Genomic DNA, 20,830 nt, shown 5'->3' on the forward strand with positions numbered 1-20,830 from the left:
CTCTTTATAGGCAATAGGCACTGTGAATCTACAAGAGGAAGAAGCAGGTAATGTTTCTCAAATTTCTTTAACCAATTTTTGTGTGTGGAGTATCTCAAGGGGCCTGGGCTTTGTGGGCTGTACATTCAGAAACAATTGGTGCCCTTAGGAGATGCCGCCATGCTTAGTGTTCACCTATATCCTCAATGGCAAGCCATTTTAGAACCACATGGATGACACTGGGCTATCTATTCAGTTGTCCATGGATGTCTCCCTATGTTCCTCTGGGTCCCTGTGGGTCCCTGGGACCATACCCCTAGACAGAGTCACTGAAGTGACTACTCTGCCACAAGGAATGGTCCCTGAAGTTGTGCACAGAGGAGTGCAAAAAGGACACTCCGCTAGTGCTGCTGTTGCTCTGTGTTCTGGGTCTGGTTGTTGGGCTAAACTGAGTTTTCCAGCTTAAATTTTATAAATGAAAAGCTTTTAAAAATATCTTTTAAGAAATAGAAGCCAAGACAATATACCATTTGTCCAAATGCAGAATAAAGTTGGCATCCTGCTATGATTGACCACATCATTTCATTACTACTAGTAATGGGAGACAGTGCCTACTAATTGCCAAGGTTGAATCATCCCATCTGAGAGCAGAGTTTAGGAACAGATGCCAAACCAATTTGCTGCTCTATAAACTTTAGAAATAAAAAAAATAAAATACTAATAGATGCACTGGCCTTCCAAACCTTGGGATATTATTTCAATACTAAATAAAATTGTTGCCAGAGAAATGGGTGTTTCCTTTCTGCCTCTTTGCCACAAAGGGCTGTGGGCTCGAGGCACTCTAGAGTGGCCTTAGGTGGCAACAAATACATTTCAGGAAGAAAGTTCCTTTCTTACTTGGAGTATTTTAAGGTGAAGAAACTGACCTTGGGACCAGCAGTTGGCGTAATGGCCGTGTTGCAGGACTCCCATGTAGTTGACCGTGGAGTCCTGGACCCGGTGGCTGAAGCTTACGCTGGGCGCGTGTGCGTGCGTGCCCTAGATCCCGAGAGGAGAATGGAGGAGAAGGGATTGTGGCATGGCCATCCCCCTGGGGGGTGATTTCTCGTTTTCTGTCTCTCTGTCTCTCTCTCTGTCTTTCTGGAGAGCACACGTGCCCTATAGTGAAAACCTCTCCAAAGAAAAAAAAAGTAAAGTAAAGTAAGTCCTGATTTAGCTCTGGTTAGCTCTGGTTATAAGGCATATAAATGAGAAAAGTTTCCTCTCCTTCTTTCTAAATGTTCTTCCCTGTGGTTCTGCAGCTTCAGCCATATCTAAGCAACCAGCCACATGGTATGTTTAGAGAATGGGCAGATGTATTTTCCCTTTCATTTTCTAACTTTCATGACCTGGTAGCTGACTTTCACAACAATAACAATGATTACTTGTGTTTGCTTAGTGCTTTACATTTTATAAACGATTATCTCATGTACAAGATTTTATCTTCTGTGCTGACGGCTGCCTTACAAACTAGGATGAGTAGATATTAATCCCGTATTGCAGATATGGAAATTGGGGCTCGAGAAGTGAATTTGCCTGATGGCGCCCAGCAGTCATTTTAGTCTGAGTGCAGCCTGGTGTTTTCCACTGTGCCACTGCCTGACTTAAAGCAAATCTCCCTGAAATGAGTCGTTTACTCAGGAGGGATGGGGTGGTAAGGGTGGCGTACACTCAGCCTCCTTTTGCACATGCATACAGCACTGTGACTGCCTCCTTTTATACTGCAGTCCCAGGGCTAGCCTGTGTGCTGCCACTAAATCAATCCAATATTTTCCAGTGGATTGCTTGGAACTAATCTAGAGTTGATTTCCCTGAAAAAAAAAAAAAATTCTTACGGTCAAATAATTGGAAAGCGGTCCATGTCACTTTCTCTCTCTGACACTTGGCAGTACACACTACAAACTCAAGGTGCTGAGAAGGCCTGCAGTACAGACTAAATTCTCCAGCTCCCCGACTGCATTTAGAACCCTTTGTTCATGCACAGTGACCACGAGATGACTATCCTCAGATTCTCCTGTGACCCTGTTAGCATTAAAGTACAGATGGATGAAAAGAAATACTCTCATAATGGAAAATAAAATTAGACAGGGTCACCAATGGATAAGGGATTTAGACAAACTTTTAAAGAGAAAAAGCAACTAGGGATATGCTGACTGATGGTAGAGGACAGAAAACACTATAGCCCAGAATAAATCCCAAGGGGGCTACAGAGCAGGCAGGAGCCATATTCCCTACCAGGATCTCAGAGAAGCTGTAGGCTTGCAGGTGGCCATTCCGCAGCAGATGGGAGGTATGCTACAGGGTTGGGGTGGAGGAATTCAGCGAAAGTTGATGTTAGAATAGCTGTGCCAGAAAGAGCCAACTGCTGCCTCCCTGTTCAGTACAGAGCCCTGGAAGTCTGGCATTTACCTCCAAGCTCTGAATGGAAGGTTTCTCCTGCAGGGAACCGTGTGAGGGTTTGGGGAGAGAGCATAATTTCATTGTGGATGTGGCAGGCCTGGTGAAGTCTTTCTTATTTTGACATTTAGAGATCCACTTTCTTCCCAACCACTCAAAAGGAAAAATAGTTGACTTGCACCCCTCACCCCTCCCAGTCCCTCTGCTCTTGAAAAAGGAACCATCAGACTAGAGTTATTAAAAATTAAAACTGCAACTGTCAGAAATGGAAAAAAAAATAATAGAGCTGTTTCTTTCATAAAGAGAAGCTTGGAGACCATACAACAGAAACAAAAAACAAAAACCTATGAAAGAAGAGACAAGAGATAGAGACCAAATACAGGAGACAATATTCAACTACTGGGAATTACAGGAAGAGACAGAAGACAGGAGGCAGCCTGCAACATGACACCTGTTCAGTATAATCATTCATGCACCAGACTCCAAACAGGCCAAGTCTCTGTCTATAGAGCTGGTTGACATCTTGTAGGACAGACAGACAATCACCAAATACAGTGATACAAAGGACACAGACGGATAAGGAAATGAGCAACAGAGTGCTGTCTTTAAAGGTGAGGAAGGGATACTTCAGCACAGACACTGAATGAATTTGCCAATATTTGACAAATGAAAAGCAGGATGAAAGTATGTCGATAGAAGAGTGATGTGGTGCTGAGTAAGGCACAACCTCACTTTGCTCATCCACAAACTGTTCCACTAGCTAATCTCCAGCCTGTCATCACTGAGAAAATGGCCTTCAATCCCACCCCGTAAATCTGCCCTAATGGCTGAGGTCTACATTAGCGATTCCCGGCAACATGTCGTGTCCTATAATGTGTTGGAAAACACCAAGTAATGCTGCATCACAGCTTCTGCGTCTTCTCTCAGCAAACGATTTTCCCCCAGCTTTCCTGGGAGCTGGGGTTTTATATGATAGCTATTTTTAGCTGTTGTCGCAGTGGCTGCTGGGACCAATTGCTTCAGAAGGCTGAAGGACCTTTACTCCAGGGAGAGGCATTCCATTCCCTGGTCATGCCCTGGAGAGCTCTCTAACTGAGGCTTGACAGTTTCCAGCCTCTGAGAACTAGATAGTACTTGGTGAAACGTAAGATCACGTAGCTCTGCTATGTACCCAGCAGTCAGCAAGAAATTGTCCAAAGTTCCCATTGAAAACCTTTTACTGAGATAAAGAAGACTGTTTTGCTTTGACGTTGATGTTTGGAAAGTGCTGGCTGGGGAGAGGTTAAGGAATGATGTCCCTCGTTCCAATTTTTCATAAGGGAAACCCAAAGTCTATGCCCAGAACCTCATGTTCCTGAGCAGTTGAAGTAGGGATCACCCGGCTCTCAGGGGAGAACCCTAAAAGGTATGGATGAGAGATCCTGGCAGTTATTCATCTACCAGGGCCTGCACTTTCTTCCCTGCTCCAAGATAATAAGGGCAAGAGTGGCTGTAATGTCCGTCACTACCAAAATCACCTTCCCCAAGTGCACGCTGACCTATCTGCCTCTCAGAGAGAGCAGGGAAAGTGAGGTGGAATAGCCATTCCTCTTACACTGAAAGCAGAAAAGCAAACGGATAGAAAACACCAGCAACACGGGAGTGAGGCAAATGAGGGAGATGGCCGTTTGCCGCCTGTGCGAAAGTGCTTTCCTTCATTCTTCTTTAATGACTTTTTCAAAGGTCAGGAACAGACCACTTTCCTTAGAGAATGTGGGCCCAGTGCCAATCCTGCAAACCCAGTTCTGACAGTGAGAAATAGGGTGGGGGTGATGGGAGTGCGCCGCAGACCTTACCATGGTGCCTGCCAACTTCAGTCCAGAACAGCCGATGCCTAGAGCTCTGGCTGCACATAACAATAAAACACTGGCTTTTAAGCCATCGTCAGAGGTCCTGTAACAAGCAGCCCTAGGTGGTTCTAACTGCCACGGAGGGGCTAAAATTCAGGGGAAAACTAAAAAATGCTATGACAAGGTCACAATGAGCAATGAACAGGAGTTCACCCTGAAGCCCAGGCTTGGAAGCTCTGTTCCTCCCTCATCTTAAGCTGCAAAGCCATTGAGACCTTGGGCAGACCGAGTCTTCTCATCACAATGGCTTCATCACATGTTTTCCAATGAATTTACAAGGCACTGCTCAGTCTCAGGTGGGAATGGGCACTCTTCTTGCCAATCAGAATTCAGGTTAAATTCAATGTTTTTTTGCCCAAGATGCTGTGTCTTAAAGCACTAAGAACAGTGCCATACTTCTCAAGTTTCCTCTGCCTGTTTTAGAGTGCCTGTCCCTTAGGATAATCAAAGAAGTAAGGTCCGACCACATGAAATACTCCATGACAACGGTGCCTGTGCCTTGCTCACCACTGGATCTTCCACACCCGGCGCTAAGCCAGGCAGAGGAGATATGCCTTGTCAGTTGACTTGAGTGGAAGTGAAATATGTCACACATAAGAGTTAGTGGGAATGAATCATTACTAGCCCCTTTCACAAGAGTAAGTCCATTTATGGGACCAGCAGTTGGAGTAATGGCTATGTCACTGGACTCCCATGTAGTCGACTGTAGTTCGAGTCCTGGACACGGTGGCTTAAACTCACACCGGGTGTGTATGCGTGTGTGCCCAAGATCCCAAGAGGAGAATGGAGGAGAAGGAATTGCAGCATGGCCATCCCTCCTGGGGGGTGATTTCTCGCTTTCTGTCTGTCTTCCTCTCTGTCTTTCTGGCGAGTGCATGTACCCTATAGCAAAAACCTCTCCAAAAATAAATAAATAAATGAAAAAGTCCATTTAATCTGGGAGTCATGATAGCATGAGGTAGCACACACTGTTTGAGGATGCTCGCCGGGCATGCAAGATACACAAGGTCTAGTCTTTGCCTTCAGGTTAATAGGGAAGAAGAACACTGACAGGTGAGGAGGTCTTCCTAAGCCACAGCCACTCTCTGCTGTGACTGACGTGTGGCCCTGGGCAACAGACTGAGTCTTTTTCAGCCTCAGATTTGGTGATTAAGTGCATGCCTCCAGTGCTTTGATGACTGGAATATTTTAATAAAAAGAGCTGAGGCATATCCCAGGACAATTCTACCTGTTGATTTGACCTATGGGGGGCATATATTCTTACCAAAAAATGATAAAAATTAGTAAAACAAACTGACACTTAAAAAAAGATCAAGGAAATACAAATTGAGGCAACTATTGAAAGAAGAGATGTTCAGTGTAACTATAAGTTAAAAATAAACCCTGTCAGAGACTGGAGTGGGAGGAGGACACAATTATATTATGTTTATTTTATGCCTAAGACTTTTATACATATATCTATATATGTATATATAGATATATGTATATGTCTATATGCTCATTTAATCCTCACAACACCCAGTGAAAGGTCAGATTTCCCATGATGACATAGGTAACAAACAGTAGGACAAGGATTTGAATCCATACACTATTACCCTGGAGTCTATGCTTTAAGCTGCTTTGCTAAACCATCTCTCAAAGCAATGTGGTATTGGGAAGAACAATGTCATTACTAAGGCCTGAAATTTCTCTAATCCTACCTGTCATTCTGGTGCCTGCATTTCTGTTAGAAATTAAGGCCTGCCTCCTCCATGGTAATTAATAAATTTAGTCCTCTTCCATCTCATATGCCTTCAGTGCTTATTCAGTATGGTGCATCCCATGTTCTAGAACCTAATTCCACCAGATGTCTGGTATTAATTTCTAAAAGCTTTCTGGTGTTGATCTTTCCTCCTACACCAGCTAGTCAGGGTCCCTATCTTAGCACGTCTTTCTCTCTCTCACGGTATCTGCGCATGAAGTACAGAGTGCAGGCTCAATAAAGGTGTTTTTGACCTGTTAAGTTCAAATGTATTAGGGTGATACATAGGGAGAAATAAACAATTGACCAGAGGCTAATTCTCTTTGCCATAAAATTTTTATTGTGGCATAAGAACTAGCCATACTCCAGAGAACTGCTCAACCTTCACCCTCTTATTTTTTGAATAGTTAAGGCAACTCTCTGCCCCTATCCCAGATAACACTCCTTGCTTTACTTGATAAGATGTTTTGATGAGAGGAAGGGTAGCCAAGTGAAAGGTCCTGATCATTCTCTTGGCTCCAGGCTTAATGCTGTGTTTGGCCCTTGTGGCTAGAGGGGCAGCATCTTCCATCCTCAAGGTCTATGGCTCTGATAGATTCCCCTTGCCAGAGAGGGACTCTCAATGGGCCTGGATGTGACCAATGGGTATTGATAGTTTTATTGAGATTTACAAGAGTTGATTATTAGTTGTAGAGCTTCACCTTAACAATTATCATTTAAAACAAATGGCTGAACCAGCAGATGATATAATGAATGTGTGTATATATACATATATGTATACATATATATACTCATAAATATGAATATAATGAATCAACATTGCTGGACTCCCACAGAGTCGAGCGTGTTTTGATTCCTGTACCCTGGTGGCTTAAAACTCACACCAGTTGCATGTGTATACATGTCCCAAATCCCAAGAGGAGAGTGGAGGAGAAGAAATTGCAATGTAGTCATCCCCTGTGGGGAGTGATTTCTCACTTCCTGTCTCTCTTTGTCTCTCTGTCTCTCCAACAAGCACATGCACCCTGTAGCAAAAATCTCTCCAAAAAATTGATTTAAAAAAAATAAAACAAACGGATTCACATAAACTTGAACCACCATGTTTTTTTAATGTATCAATAAATAATTTTCATTAATGACTTCTTTGTTTTGTGGATGTGAACACTCTTCTGTCTCACTACACCCACAACACACATCTTATTTTTCAGACCAATACAATGACCTAGAAAAGGATCAGTGACCACATATGTGATTGGTCTTCATTGCCAGATCGGAACCTAGGTCACCTTGCACTAGGGCTGTTTTTCGAAATATTCTGCGACAACAAAAATGTTCCAAACTTGTGCTTTCTGATGCAAGCAACCACCAACTACATGTAGTTGTTGAGCACTTGGAGTGTGGCTGGTGTGACTAGAGAACTGAGTTTTTTTTTTTTTTTTAACTTGCTAGAGGGAAGTGAGAAAGCACTCTCTATGGGGAATGGTCACGCCATGTTCTTTTTTCCTCTATTCTCTCTCAGGATTTTGGGTACACACACACGTGTGAGTGTGTGTGTGTGTGTGTGTGTGTGTGTGTGTGTGGACCCAAACTGCAGGGTCCAAGACCCAAATAGTGCAGTCAGCCACATGCTATTCAGCCACCTTAACTTCCATGCTACTGGCTAGCCCAAAGAATCAAGTTTTTACTTGTATCCCATTTTAATCAATTTAAACTTAAATAGCCACATACAGCTAATGGCTATCACTATGATGATGCAATTCTAGTGCAAGGTGCAATAGCACTAGTGCAAGGTGACCTAGGTTCCGATCTAGCAATGAAGACCAATTACATATGTGGTCACTGATCCTTTTCTAGGTCATTATATAGAAGGTTGTTTATAGAAGGCTGTGTTGTAAATATCCCCACCACATTCTTTCTATTCTTTCCACCATAGAAGAACATTACAAAACATTTCTGTAGAGGGGGGAAAAAAAGGCAGCTGTAGCTAAACGAACAAAAGACACTCATGCCAATTATTTATTACCACCTTCCATGTTTATCTTGCGGTTGTTATCATTGAAACCCCAGAACATTAGTCGTTTCCCAAACAATGCATTCTCTTATTTATTTCGGCTGTTGCCATGTTCCTGTTGCCTCCAAGCCCTATTGCTAGAGGCTGACAACTTCTGACAGGCCTGGCACCTCTGCTAACCCACAGCCTCCTAAAAGGAGGCGGAAAGCCCTCTTAAGGAGCATAAAAGAGAGCATGGCTGCAAGCCCAGATTTCTAATCTTTGTCCTCACAAGATTGCATAAATTACTTGGCTTCAAGGCTAAAGCGCAAACTCCACTCATAGGGAGAGTCTCTCATACTTTTGATGGAGTGCTATTCATTTATGAGTCGAGTTGCCAGTCAGTGCGTTTTCCATGTATACATTATAATTGATACACCAGTGGATTCTGGACACCTGGGATCTGGGTATCAGAAGGTAGCTTGAGAGCAAATTCCACTTAGACAGTAATAAGGTCCATTTTTTGCAGAGTTTTCCAAAGAAATTCATGGAATCACAGGAGACTTGAAGAGCAAGAGGTTAAGAGATGAGATGATGCTCATGTAGGCTAGTCTCATGAACAAGTAGCTGGAACATCTGTTTTCCTGTTTCATCACTGGTGAGAACTAAAAGTACAAGATAAAGGCTTCACAAAAGTCCTTTAAAAGCATACTATTTAAAGAAAATGGAAAGAAAAGGGATCAGAATAGAACCAAAGGCCAAAATAGTTTGCTAGACCTGTCATTCTACAACACCCCTTTATAGTCATTATCACTGAGCTTCATGACTATTTTCTGACAGCTAATTTATCTTGAAATCAAGGGACTAATATTCCAGAGGGAAAGGAGAAATACCTAAATAAAAATGGGGACCTTAAAGTCAATTGCCACAACTTCCTCTTTTATATAACGTAAAAGATGACATAAAAGAAAACAGATTTGACCTATCCGGATGGCACAATCAGTAGCAAACTGAACTGCAGTGTAAGAAGCCACATGGCCGACAGCAGGTTTGGATCCCAGGGTCAGCCTGAAAACATATCAGGTGTGTGTGCACATGCCCAAGATCCTGAGAAGCCAAAGCGACAAGGGAACCATGGCGTGACAACACCCGGTAAGGGGGCTTTTCTCTCTCATGCATGCACACATTATTTATCATGAATAAAATAAGTACATTTTTTAAAAAGGCCCAAAGAAACCATATTTTCTCTTAACAATCAAAACATTACCAGTAGACACACTATACAAAATGATTATTATTCAGATATTGGGCACAGGCAGCACAGAATCTAAGCAGAACAACACCTGGCAGTCTTTCTGACTTGAGCAGACAATAGCACTTGGCGATTGGAAGGGTCAAGGCAGCTAGAATTTGCACATCTAAATACTAGAAAACATGGAGGTGCAGAGAAAGAGAAAAGGGTTCGGGAGGGATTTGAGAGCACTCTGGAAATCTACAAAGAGACTCCCTTGAATCCTTCAAAAGTCCTAATCTGTACATGCAAGTGAGGAAACTACTAAGTGTGGGAGAAAAAAAAAATAGAAATAATTAGGAGAAACAATCTCATAATCTCACATAATATTAGTAATAGTTTGTGATTCCTGTAGGCAGAGTAGAAAAGACCTCATAGACACAGGGCAGAGTAGAGTTCTCAGATAGTCTAGAGTCCAATTAGCTCTTTCTATACTAAGGCTTTTCCTTTCCTTTCTTTCTTATTTTCTTTTCCATTGCCACATGGTGGGAGTGCTCACAAAAGAGACAGAGAGAGAAAGTGAGAAAGCACCCCTCCATGGGAATGGCCATTCTACAATTCTTTCTTCTCCATTTCTTCCTCCTTTCAGGGTTTGGGCACTCACATACTCAAGCCTGGCATTTCTTTCAAGCCACTGGGTCCAAGCCTTGAACCACGCAGTTGGCTATGTGGGATCTAACTGCCGTAAACCTGGAATCTTCCCATTTGGGTCAGTCACTCTGAGTGTTATGGTACTACTGTGCCCCTTTCTGGCCCCCCTAGACTAGGGCTCTTCTTGGACCATACTTATCAAGCCTAAAAGCAACCACAAAAGGATGGGATTTATTCCAGGTAACTTAATTGCATCCCAGAATGTATCCTTAAACTATTTAAAGGAATACAACAAAATCCAGTATCCAACTAAATAATCATCCAAGGCCTTGCACGTGATGCTCAAAGATGGACTTGATCATACTGGTAGTGGGAAAGGGTTGAAAAAGGGAAATGAATACCCAATTCACCATTTTTCCTAAAGATGATCTCAACACACTTCATTAACATGTGTATTAGTCCATTATTACGTTGCTAACAGAAATATATGAGACTGAATGATACATAAGGAATAGAGATTTATTTGTTTCACAATTCCAGTGACCATAAAGTTCAAGAATAAGGGCTTGGCAGTTGGCTAGCCTCTAGGCTAAGTCAGAATATGGTTAAAGAAAGCAGGTATGTCAGTAGACATGTACAGAGACAGAGAAAGATGAAAAAGAATTTCCTACTTCTGTTTGTTCCTTTATGGTCTCAGCCAACTGCACATTGACTCCCCACATTGAAAGTGGGTCTTTCAGGGGATGAGCAGGTGCCATGGTGGTTAAGGCACCCACATGACCAACTGTGGTTTGAGTCCTGGACTTGGTGGCTTGTTTTCTCATGTTTTCTCTCTCTCTCTCTCTCTCTCTCTCTTTCTCTCTCTCTCTCCCTCTCACTCTTGTGAGTACACATGCCCTATAGCAAAAATTAAAATAATAATAATAAATTAAATAAATAATTATTTTTCAAAAAGTGAGTCTTTTTTTCTCAATTCACTGACTCACATCTTATCTGTAAAAGTGACCACTACTTTGAAGGTAGTTCTTTCTCTTAAAGGTTTCACCACCTCCCAATGCCATTATATTACGGACCAAATTACAACACATAAACCCTTGGGGGGGGGCAAACCATTACCTAAGCCATAGTAAGTGTGAAAGCTACCTCAAAGTCTCAGAGGTGAATATTTGGTTAACTTTGACCAACATTTCACAGCTCCCTATGTCAATGTCAGCACCCCACAAGGAAATAAGCTATAGAGATAAGCAAGACATGGTCCTTTCTTTCAAGGAATTGACATTCTCATGAGTTTCTCTTTTTAAAAAATGATATTACAGAAAAATGATTCCTTCCTCTACTAATCTCTATTCTGTCCCTTCCTCTGTCTTCTGACTGGCAGCCAACGGCTACTCTGTTCTCCAGCATTGACACTGCTTACTTCCTTTAGTTTTCACTGCAGTTAGTTTGGCTTCCATGTCTGTTAACAGAACAGTGTTTGGTAGATCATACTGATGCAGAAATACAAAGGCAGGTCCAGAACAAAAGATGCACTGAATTAGTATGGCAAGTATTAAACCTTGCAGTGTTTAATCCCAGCCACTGTGAGAATGCTCAAATCCATTGACTCCAGTGTCCCTTCAGAGCTCAACAAATCAAATTAGGCACTCATAATTTTGCCTTTTTGACCAACTTCAGGATAATGCTGGGAACAGACCATGCATTCTCATGAATGTTTGAGAACTAAAAAGATGAAGGTACAGTCTACTGAATCCTCACAGAATGCCTTGTAGTTATTAGGAAATAAGGATCCCAGGAGTGGCTGCCGTGTCCAGAGGTTCCCATGCTTCAATTCAGCTCATTCTTCTTGCAGAGGAAATAGTGGATTGAAGAGTGACCCTTCAAACTCTATATCTACCTGGAACCCATAAATGTAACACAATTTGGAAAAAAGCATTTTCATAGATGTAAATGAGTTAAGGATCTTGAGATGGGATCATCCTGGGTTTGGGTGGCTCTAAATCCAATGACAAACTTTTATAAAAGAAGAGAAGGTGAAACAGAGACAAGAGGAAGAAGGGCCATATAATGGCAGAGGCAAAGATTGGAATAATGTTGCTACAAGCCAAAGATTGCCGGATGCCACCAGAAGCCGAAAAAGGCAATGAAGTGTTCTCCCCTAGAAACTTCCAAGGGAGTGTCAATATCTTAATTGCAGAATTCAGCAACTAAAACTGCAAAGGAATAAATACATACTATTTTAAACAACCAAATTTGTGGCAATTTGTTGCAGCATCACTACAAAACAAATGCAGGGGCTCGAAGCAGTACTCTTATCACTGATGCCATTGACATAAGCCTTCCCCCTGCCCCATCCTGAAGATCCCTGGGGGTAACAGTCCCTCTCTCCTTCCCTCATTCAATTGTCATTTAAGTATGCCATGGACCAGGTATATGAGAATAAACAAAAGGTGGATCCTATTTAAAGAGTACACAGCTAGAAAGGTATAAAGATGGAAACAAGTACAACATCCCTTAACAGGGATGTGGGGACCAGCAGTTGGTGTAATGGCTATGTAACTGGACTCCCATGCAGTCTACCGCGGTTTGAGTCACGCCAGGTGCGTGTGCATGCATGCACAAAATCCCGAGAGGAGAATGGAGGAGAAGGGATTGTGGCGTGGCCATCCCCCCAGGGGATGATTTCTTGCTTTCTGTCTCTCTGTCTCTGTCTTTCTGGCAAGCGCACACCAGAAAGCATATGAAAATGGAACAATGAGCAGGTTTGAATAATGTTTTTTTATTCTTGTTATTCTCGTTATAATTTTGACTTGGACTTCCTACATCCAGAATTGCGATAAAGTACATTTCTGTTGTTGAAGCCACCCAGTTTGTGGTTCTTTATTGTGGCAGCACTAACAAACTAATATACTGAGATAAGAGCAGTGAAGGATACCGAGGAAACCCAGTCCAGCTCTGCCTGGAGGGACCAGGAAAGCTTACCTGAAAAGGGGACTTCTAGGATGCATCTAAAAGGACAGTGGGTTATCCCAGGAAGGGAGAGTGCTGGAAGTAGACAGTTTGAGCAAAAGCCCAGAGTCATGACATAAGGGGAGGTTAGCAGGGAAGTACAGACAAGTCAACAATTTTCATGACAAAAGATGAGTGAGGAATAGCAAGTGATTAAAGTCTTGGCTAAAAGCCCATTGACTGATCTCTTCTTTTCTTTTTTTAAATTTTGCTAGAGAGTATGTGATGTTGCAAGAGAGAGATGGAGAGAGGGAGAGAGAGGGAGAGAAGGAGGTGAAAACACCCCTCACTATGGGGACTGGTCACATAACAATCTCTTCTCCCCCTTCTCTGCTTCCTTTGGGGATTCTGGGCACACATCCACACATACCTTCCATATTTGTGAGGGCTTTTTCATACAGTCTCTATCTCTGGCAATGAACAGCCATTGTATAGTTAGAAGCAGGGCAATGGCATGGTTCGATATGCTTTAAAGAAGCATTATGGATCATTCCGGTGGCTAGGTGGGGACTTCCTGGGAGGGAGGAGAGTCTAGAGGCAGAGTGAGCAGTTGAATGGCTGTATTAATACAGCAGTGCCTAGCGATGGCCGATATGGAGAGAAGAGAATGTTTAGGTGAACTTGTTCGGGTCGTTGGAAGATAAAAGAGAAAAAATTAAAAGTTTCTTGAAAGTTTTAATTTATACAGTTGGTGATACTGTCCTTCGAGGTAGCAGGATTTGTTGTAAATGAAGTGATAATGAGTTTGTAGTCCCTTGGGAGGAGAAAAGATGTCTAAAATTTCCCTTGGAGATAATATGAATCCTAATTTGGGAGTGTTTATTGCACCTTCGTTTTCAGAGCCGACATAATTCTGACATGATGATTTGGGTAACACTTCTTTATTACTCTTTCACCTGGGGCTTTGCCATCATTTCTTAAGAGGCTGAAAGGTGTAGAGTAAGTGGAAGACTCCAGGGAAAAGAAAAGGAGTTGAGTTATTCCATGCCACATTCTACTCCTTCCCCCCGAGTGTGTACCCAGACAGGGAAAGTGGATTGTATCACAGGGATAGCTAACATTTCTGAGCGTTTACAGACTCTCTCAAGATCATCTGTGACCACAAAAATTTGTGTAGAGTTTAAAATGTTCCTGAATCTCCCAAAACATATTCATGAACATCCAGCAAACCAGGCTAGGAATGCCAATATAGAGGAAAGTGCCTTGAGTTGAGAGCCCAAAGTTCCAGCTTCTCACTCATTTGCAAGCAGCTTTGAGCAAGTTGCATTACTCTTCTGGTTTCCAATGTTTTTATCACAGCGCTAGAATTCTACCTCTTTGAATGGCACTATAATTAAGGAGAAATTATAACAAGAATAAAATAATCATTATTCAAACCTGCTCATTGTTCCATTTTTATATGCTTTGTTGGTTCAGTGAAAGAGCAATCAGACACAACAAACAGGCTCAGACTTGTATTTTCTCAGTTGTTTCCAAGGACGTCCTTTGACCTGTCCTTAATGACATTAGAGGAGGCTGTCCTTAGAGGATCATGAAACAAGAAGAACCTTCTAAGGTTTGCTTTCAGACAGATGAGTGTGTAACTTTTGAGTAGTCCAGCTAGGCTCTCATAGACCCCTCCATATACATATTTCACTGGAAACTACGTTCAGATAGCAATAATCAAAAGTTTGTGCTGTGTCCAGCAGTTAGCATAATGACTATGTCTCTGGACTCCCACGTAGTCGACCGCGGTTCGAGTCTCGGACCCGGTGGCTTAAACTCACGCCGGGCGCGTGTGTGTGTGTGCCCAAGATCCTGAGAGGAGAATGGAGGAGAAGGGATTGAGGTGTGGCCATCCCCCCTGGGGGATGATTTCCCGCTTTCTATCTCTCTGTCTCTCTCTGTCTGTCTGGCAAGCACACACACCCTATAGCAAAAACCTCTCCAAAAAAAAAATGTAACTAGATATGCATATAGATAATATACAAATCAGCAATATGCTAGCTAGCTTTGTCCAAAGAAATTTATCTATAGAAAGCCAAAGGTCTAAATATTTGGATATACTGAGTCATGGGAAAAGTCATGACACGTTTTTACACTAAAAATTATGAAAAAATAAGTCACAACTTTTCTGACAATCCACCACCTACATGCAAAGTTGAAAACTACATGGTCTTAATTACACGCAGTGTATATACTTCTATATTCTTGACCTAATCTTAGAAACAAAGCATGATAGATGTCTTTTTGGTGTGCTCTACATATCAGGTAGAAATGCTTTATAATTTCCTTATTTGTCATCTTAAGCATTTCTTTGCTCATAATATTCTCTTCAAGAACATTCTAGGGACCAGCAGTTGGTGTCGTGGCTACGTCACTGGACTCCCATGTAGTTGACTGCGGTTTGATTCCTGGAACTGGTGGCTTAAATTCACACTGGGTGCATGTGCATGCATGCCCAAGATCTCGAGAGGAGAATGGAGGAGAAGGGATTGTGGCGTGGCCATCCCCCCTAGGGGGTGATTTCTCACTTTCTGTCTCTGTCTCTCTCTGTCTTTCTGGCAAGCGCACATGCCCTATAGCAAAAATCTCTCTCTCAAAAAAAAAAAAAAAAGGAGCATTCTATTATTTTCAGTTGTCTTCAGTATAGACTCCAAGTCCCTTAGGTTGCTATACAAAATGGCACTTCTAGTTCTTCAACCTCACCATGTGCTTTGCACCTTCTGAGATAGTGGGTCCACCCAGCCAGGTGAGCTAGTCGTACACATACGTATTTGCTGTGCTTCTGTTTATGCTGAGCCCTCCCGACTGGAACATCCGTGCCACCTGCTCCTTAGCTGAGCCATGTCTCAACATCTAAATCCAGATTTATTTTCCTCATTGTTTCCATGTGATTTTATAGTGTCTCTCCTGCAATGATAAAACTGTGTTTGTCTTCCAGGCAAATGGATTAAATATGTTGCTATGAAAATTCCCAGGGAGAACCAAAGAGGTAAGAGGACTGTCATCAGATCTAGGCCAAGGAAACAGCCCCAGGCCCATAAATGATGGCAGGAAAGGAAAGAAAGTATGAATCGGTAAGAATTTTTAAGTGGCATGCATATCTCTGTCAATACAAAATAAACATTTACCCATTATATAGGTACACTTATTTACTTACAAACTATATTCATGTACCACTGTCAGAATATACTGTGCACATTAAGAAATACATAAAATATTAACATTTATGAAGATTGGATAAAAATTAAATAGAAATGTTTCTTATTATTATTATTTTCTTAGGTTTTTGCCAGAGAGGAAAGATACAGAGACAGTGAGAAGGAAGAAATCACTCATGGTCATGCTGCAATCCCCTCTTCTCCATTCTCCTCTTGGGATTTGGGGTTTTATAACATCCATTTTAGTAATGAAGACATTGAGCCTAAGCAAAGCTAAACAATTTAGCAAAAATTAGTTTGCTAAGTCAGATTCCAAATCCACGCAACTGGACTTCAAAACCTGCTTTAAATGATATTTAGTCTTCCATAATCAACATATCTACTGAACAGATGATTTTTATTTGTTCCATTTGCCTTTGCAACGACCGTTATCAGAAAACTTTTTTCTCTTCACATCAAGCAATACACCAGAACGTGTCTCTCTTACTTCCTCCCTCTCATTTCCTCCCATCTCTTTCTCCCTTGTACACATGTATGCAGACAAAAAGAAGAGCTGTTAGTTTCTTCAATCGCATGTTCCCCAAGAAGGGGTGTATAGCCGACATGGGGGTAATCTCCACTCACTGAGTAACTCTAGAGACAACCATGGTTCTTTTCTTCCTTTAACTCCCACATCAAATCCACCAACAAAACCTTTGTGCTCTGTCTTCAAAACAATCTCAGTTCTACTTCACACCACCTCTACAGCTATCGAAAAACAGTGAATCCATTCTCATTTATGGCCTGAGTTTGTCAGTTGCCTCTGAACTGTTCTCCCTGTTTTTGTTTCTATTCCTTTACCACTAAAGTCTGTTATCACAAAGACAGCCAGAATGTTCTTCAAAACCATCCGGTGACTCCTCACAGGACTCAGTCAGAATGAAAGTGAAAGCTCCTCCAATGGCCCATGAGCACCGACAGGATCTGTGACCACTCTGTCTCTCTGGCCTCATGTCCTACTAACTGCCCTCCCCTCGCTTCCCCACTCTACCCACATTGTCTCCTCACACCTTTATTCACCATCACTGTCCATCCCGTTGTGTAGGCTGACTAGCAGCCCTAAATAGGTCTATACTTTAATTCCCAGATGCTATCAATGTTACCTAATGAGGCAAAAGGGGTACGTGGATGTGATTAAACTAAGACTCTTAATATGGGGAGATTACCCTAGATTATGCTGGTGGATCCGATCTATTCACAAGGTCCTTACAAAAGGAATGCAAGAGTGGTTGAGAATAAGCAAGTGGCAATGTGATGATGAAAACAGGAAGGAAAGTGGGGACATAACATGGGCTCTAAGGTCTGCTTCCAGAGGTTGGAACAGGGAAGGGACAGAGTCTCTGTCAGAGCCTCCAGAAACACTGACACCTTGATTTTAGCCCCACAAGACTCATTTCAGACCTCCAATGTCCAGAAGTATAAGAGAATATTTGTATTGCTTCAAGCTATTAAGTTTGCAGTGATTTGTTATAAGAGCAATAAGAAATTAATTCACCTATATCCTGCTTGATGTTTCTTTATAACACAACTGGGCATATTTTATATTTACTTGTCTGTCAATTTCTCTCCCACTACAATGCAAAGTGCATGGAAGCCAAGACTTTGTTTTCTTTGCTGTGAACCCAGTACCTAGCATGATATCTGTTGAGTTAATAAAACAATGATATATTTTAAATAACTAAGTTGTTGGTCAACACTGAAATGTTTGCACTTCAGTAAAAAGGTTGGTTGAACATGTAATGTTACAACCCTGCCTGATGTTTTCACTGACATGTGTAGAACAGGTAAAAATATACATGAATGAATACAGGTGTTGATGCAGCCCAGGTGGTCTGCACTAAAACAACCTAGGAAAAGGAAACCAGGATCTGCATAGCCGTAAACCCTGCTAGGAAAATGGTGAGCCAGAAATCCACCTCCATTGTAGGGGTCCAGCATCCCCTCCATGAAGGTGGGAAGAAAGATTCTGAACAGGTCACATTCAGCTTCTTCATTCCCACTCAGGCAGAGCAGATCCCATTACCCATTTTAGATATTACACTCCCATTCAACACTGAATAAGGAACTGCAGTAGGGATGGGATGAGAGCTGGTTTGGAGAACCTGGCTTATACCTGCCACACTTCTTAGAGAATACTGTTGAATGTCCTTAAGAAGGAGTTCACATATAGGAGCTGAGGCTCATGGTTTCTCAGTTAACATATATATATACACACACACACACCAGGTAAAAATATACATGAATGAATACAGGTGTTGATGCAGCCCAGGTGGTCTGCACTAAAACAACCTAGGAAAAGGAAACCAGGATCTGCATAGCCGTAAACCCTGCTAGGAAAATGGTGAGCCAGAAATCCACCTCCATTGTAGGGGTCCAGCATCCCCTCCATGAAGGTGGGAAGAAAGATTCTGAACAGGTCACATTCAGCTTCTTCATTCCCACTCAGGCAGAGCAGATCCCATTACCCATTTTAGATATTACACTCCCATTCAACACTGAATAAGGAACTGCAGTAGGGATGGGATGAGAGCTGGTTTGGAGAACCTGGCTTATACCTGCCACACTTCTTAGAGAATACTGTTGAATGTCCTTAAGAAGGAGTTCACATATAGGAGCTGAGGGAGGCTCATGGTTTCTCAGTTAACATATATACACACACACACACACACACACACACACACACATACATATATATAAAGTAAAACTTAAAGAGTTAATTAAATCCAATATTTGCCTTAGACGGTTTGAAGTGATTTAAGAATCACATGCTACTGTCAAGCAGTTTGTCCCTGTTGCTAGTACCAGTTGGAGATGCCAACATTTTTTTCCTACTGTAATACTTCTATTTGGTTCAGTGACAGGCTAATTTTTTATTAGACTTGCACATTATCAAATTTACAAATAATGCCTTGATTATGATGATGATAATGATGTCAGTGATGACCCACCTTGCTTGCTGCATGAAGTTGCATGGATGCTTCTGTCCTGAGAAGAAACATATCTAGCCTTCACTGAAAAGCACTTGTTTTCACACTGTAACACAGCAGTGCTGTGGTTATGGAGGCTGGAATGTTGCTTGAATATACCTGTTTGAACGTCACCTCCTTCACAGTACAGTTTCTAACTCCTTTGCCACAGTTTGGCATTCTCTCCCTGAACACCCACAGATATCTTCACTCATTCCTCTATTTTCTCTCTTACTACATTGAGAGCAAGTCTACATCTGACATCTTATAGTTAATTTCTCGAGAGCTAGGGACACATCTTACACATCTCCTTATCCCAGTGTTCAGCACAACACCAGGCAAGGTTTGTAAGGACTTAGTATGAATCAGGCACTATGCCTGGATGGTTTTTTTTAAAGTTCTTTATAGTAGAATGGAGAAAACACAATTTGCATGCAAAACAACTAGAGAAAAGGGCAACAAAGAAGACAATAAAATGTCAAAATAGTAACTAAAGTACACGTCATTAAAACTATTATTGGAAACCCAGAAGAGGAGAAATGAGTATGAACTGGGATTTTTGTATATTCATAGTATAATCAGTTTTATTGGCAAGAATGTGATTAGCATTAGATTAGATAGCAATATTTACTAATATGACAACTTCACATTGAAAAATTCATAAAGGGACCAGCAGATGCATAATGGTTACATTGCTGGACTCCCATATAGTTGACTGTGGTTCAAGTCCTGGACCCAGCAGCTTAAAACTCATTCAGGGCATGTGTACTTGCATGCCCAAAATCCCAAGAGGAAAAAGGAGAAGAAGGAATTGTGGCGTGGCCATCCCCTGGAGGTGGGGTGATTTCTTGCTTTCTGTCTCTCTGTCTGGTGAGCACACACACCCTATACCAAAAATTCTCTTAAAAAATTCATGTAAATAATGTAAATATGAATATTATGTAGTTATGTAGGGGGTATGCTGAGGGAAAAGGATCTGCCATCTTGATGAATAAAAATGATATATTTAGCTGTGAAATGTTTTATACGTTTTGATTTATAAACCTAACCATAATCTTTATTACATTATTAGACTAATACAAAGATCACCAAAGTTCTGTCTAAATATCACAAGCAATAAAAATTAACGCTAGCAGTTAGGATTTTCCTACTACTACTGAAATCATTTGACTTCATCAGAATTTTAGTTATACTGGTGCCAAAAGGACGAGCTCTGTGACAGAGGTGAGGTTTATTGCCCAGATAGCTGAAGTATCTGTGACCTTAGACACATAAGAAGGAAATTCCTCCACCTAACTATAGATTTGACTTTCTCTCATAAGCCTTAGTTTCACTTTTAAAAATCATGTTGATGAAGGAAATTTAACCAGACAGACAAATGTGCCTAATGTTTGTCACACAGGTGAGAATTTGAACCCAGACTTCCTCTCATTCATGTGAACTCTTAAAAAACCTTTGCCTGTAATGTATAAAAGTCAATGTTTAAACACAGTCTTTCCATGTTTTTTCTAATTCTTGTCATTTTGAGAAATGCTGGCTATGCTCTGAAATGACTGATTTAATCAGCCCTACTCTTTAGTATGTGTGTAGAGCCTAAGACCGCAGACACCATGCATTTTTCCCTGGTCACTCAGAGCAAAATAAAACACCAATACCAGTTTGTGTAGGTTTGTGTAGGTGTTTCAAAGGCAGCTCTTACCTTCACAAAGAGACTAATGTCAGGATTCACGGAAGATTTTTCACTTCCTTCCAATCTGTG

At 41.6% G+C, this 20,830-nt stretch overlaps 1 protein-coding gene across 1 annotated transcript in view; it reads right to left on the minus strand.

The window, feature by feature from the left end:
- Nucleotides 1–8,580: 8,580 nt before the first annotated feature.
- Nucleotides 8,581–20,830, minus strand: part of LOC106734926 (chloride intracellular channel protein 5) — a 12,835-nt gene continuing 585 nt past the window's right edge. Inside the window, exon 2 of the mRNA XM_027772082.1 lies at nucleotides 8,581–8,700. Within this exon, the coding sequence (XP_027627883.1) occupies nucleotides 8,581–8,700 (120 nt within the window). The remainder of the gene's footprint in view (nucleotides 8,701–20,830) is intronic.

This window comes from Tupaia chinensis, unplaced genomic scaffold, assembly GCF_000334495.1.
Source record: "Tupaia chinensis unplaced genomic scaffold, TupChi_1.0 Scaffold000252_1, whole genome shotgun sequence".
NCBI classification, from domain to species: Eukaryota; Metazoa; Chordata; class Mammalia; order Scandentia; family Tupaiidae; genus Tupaia; species Tupaia belangeri.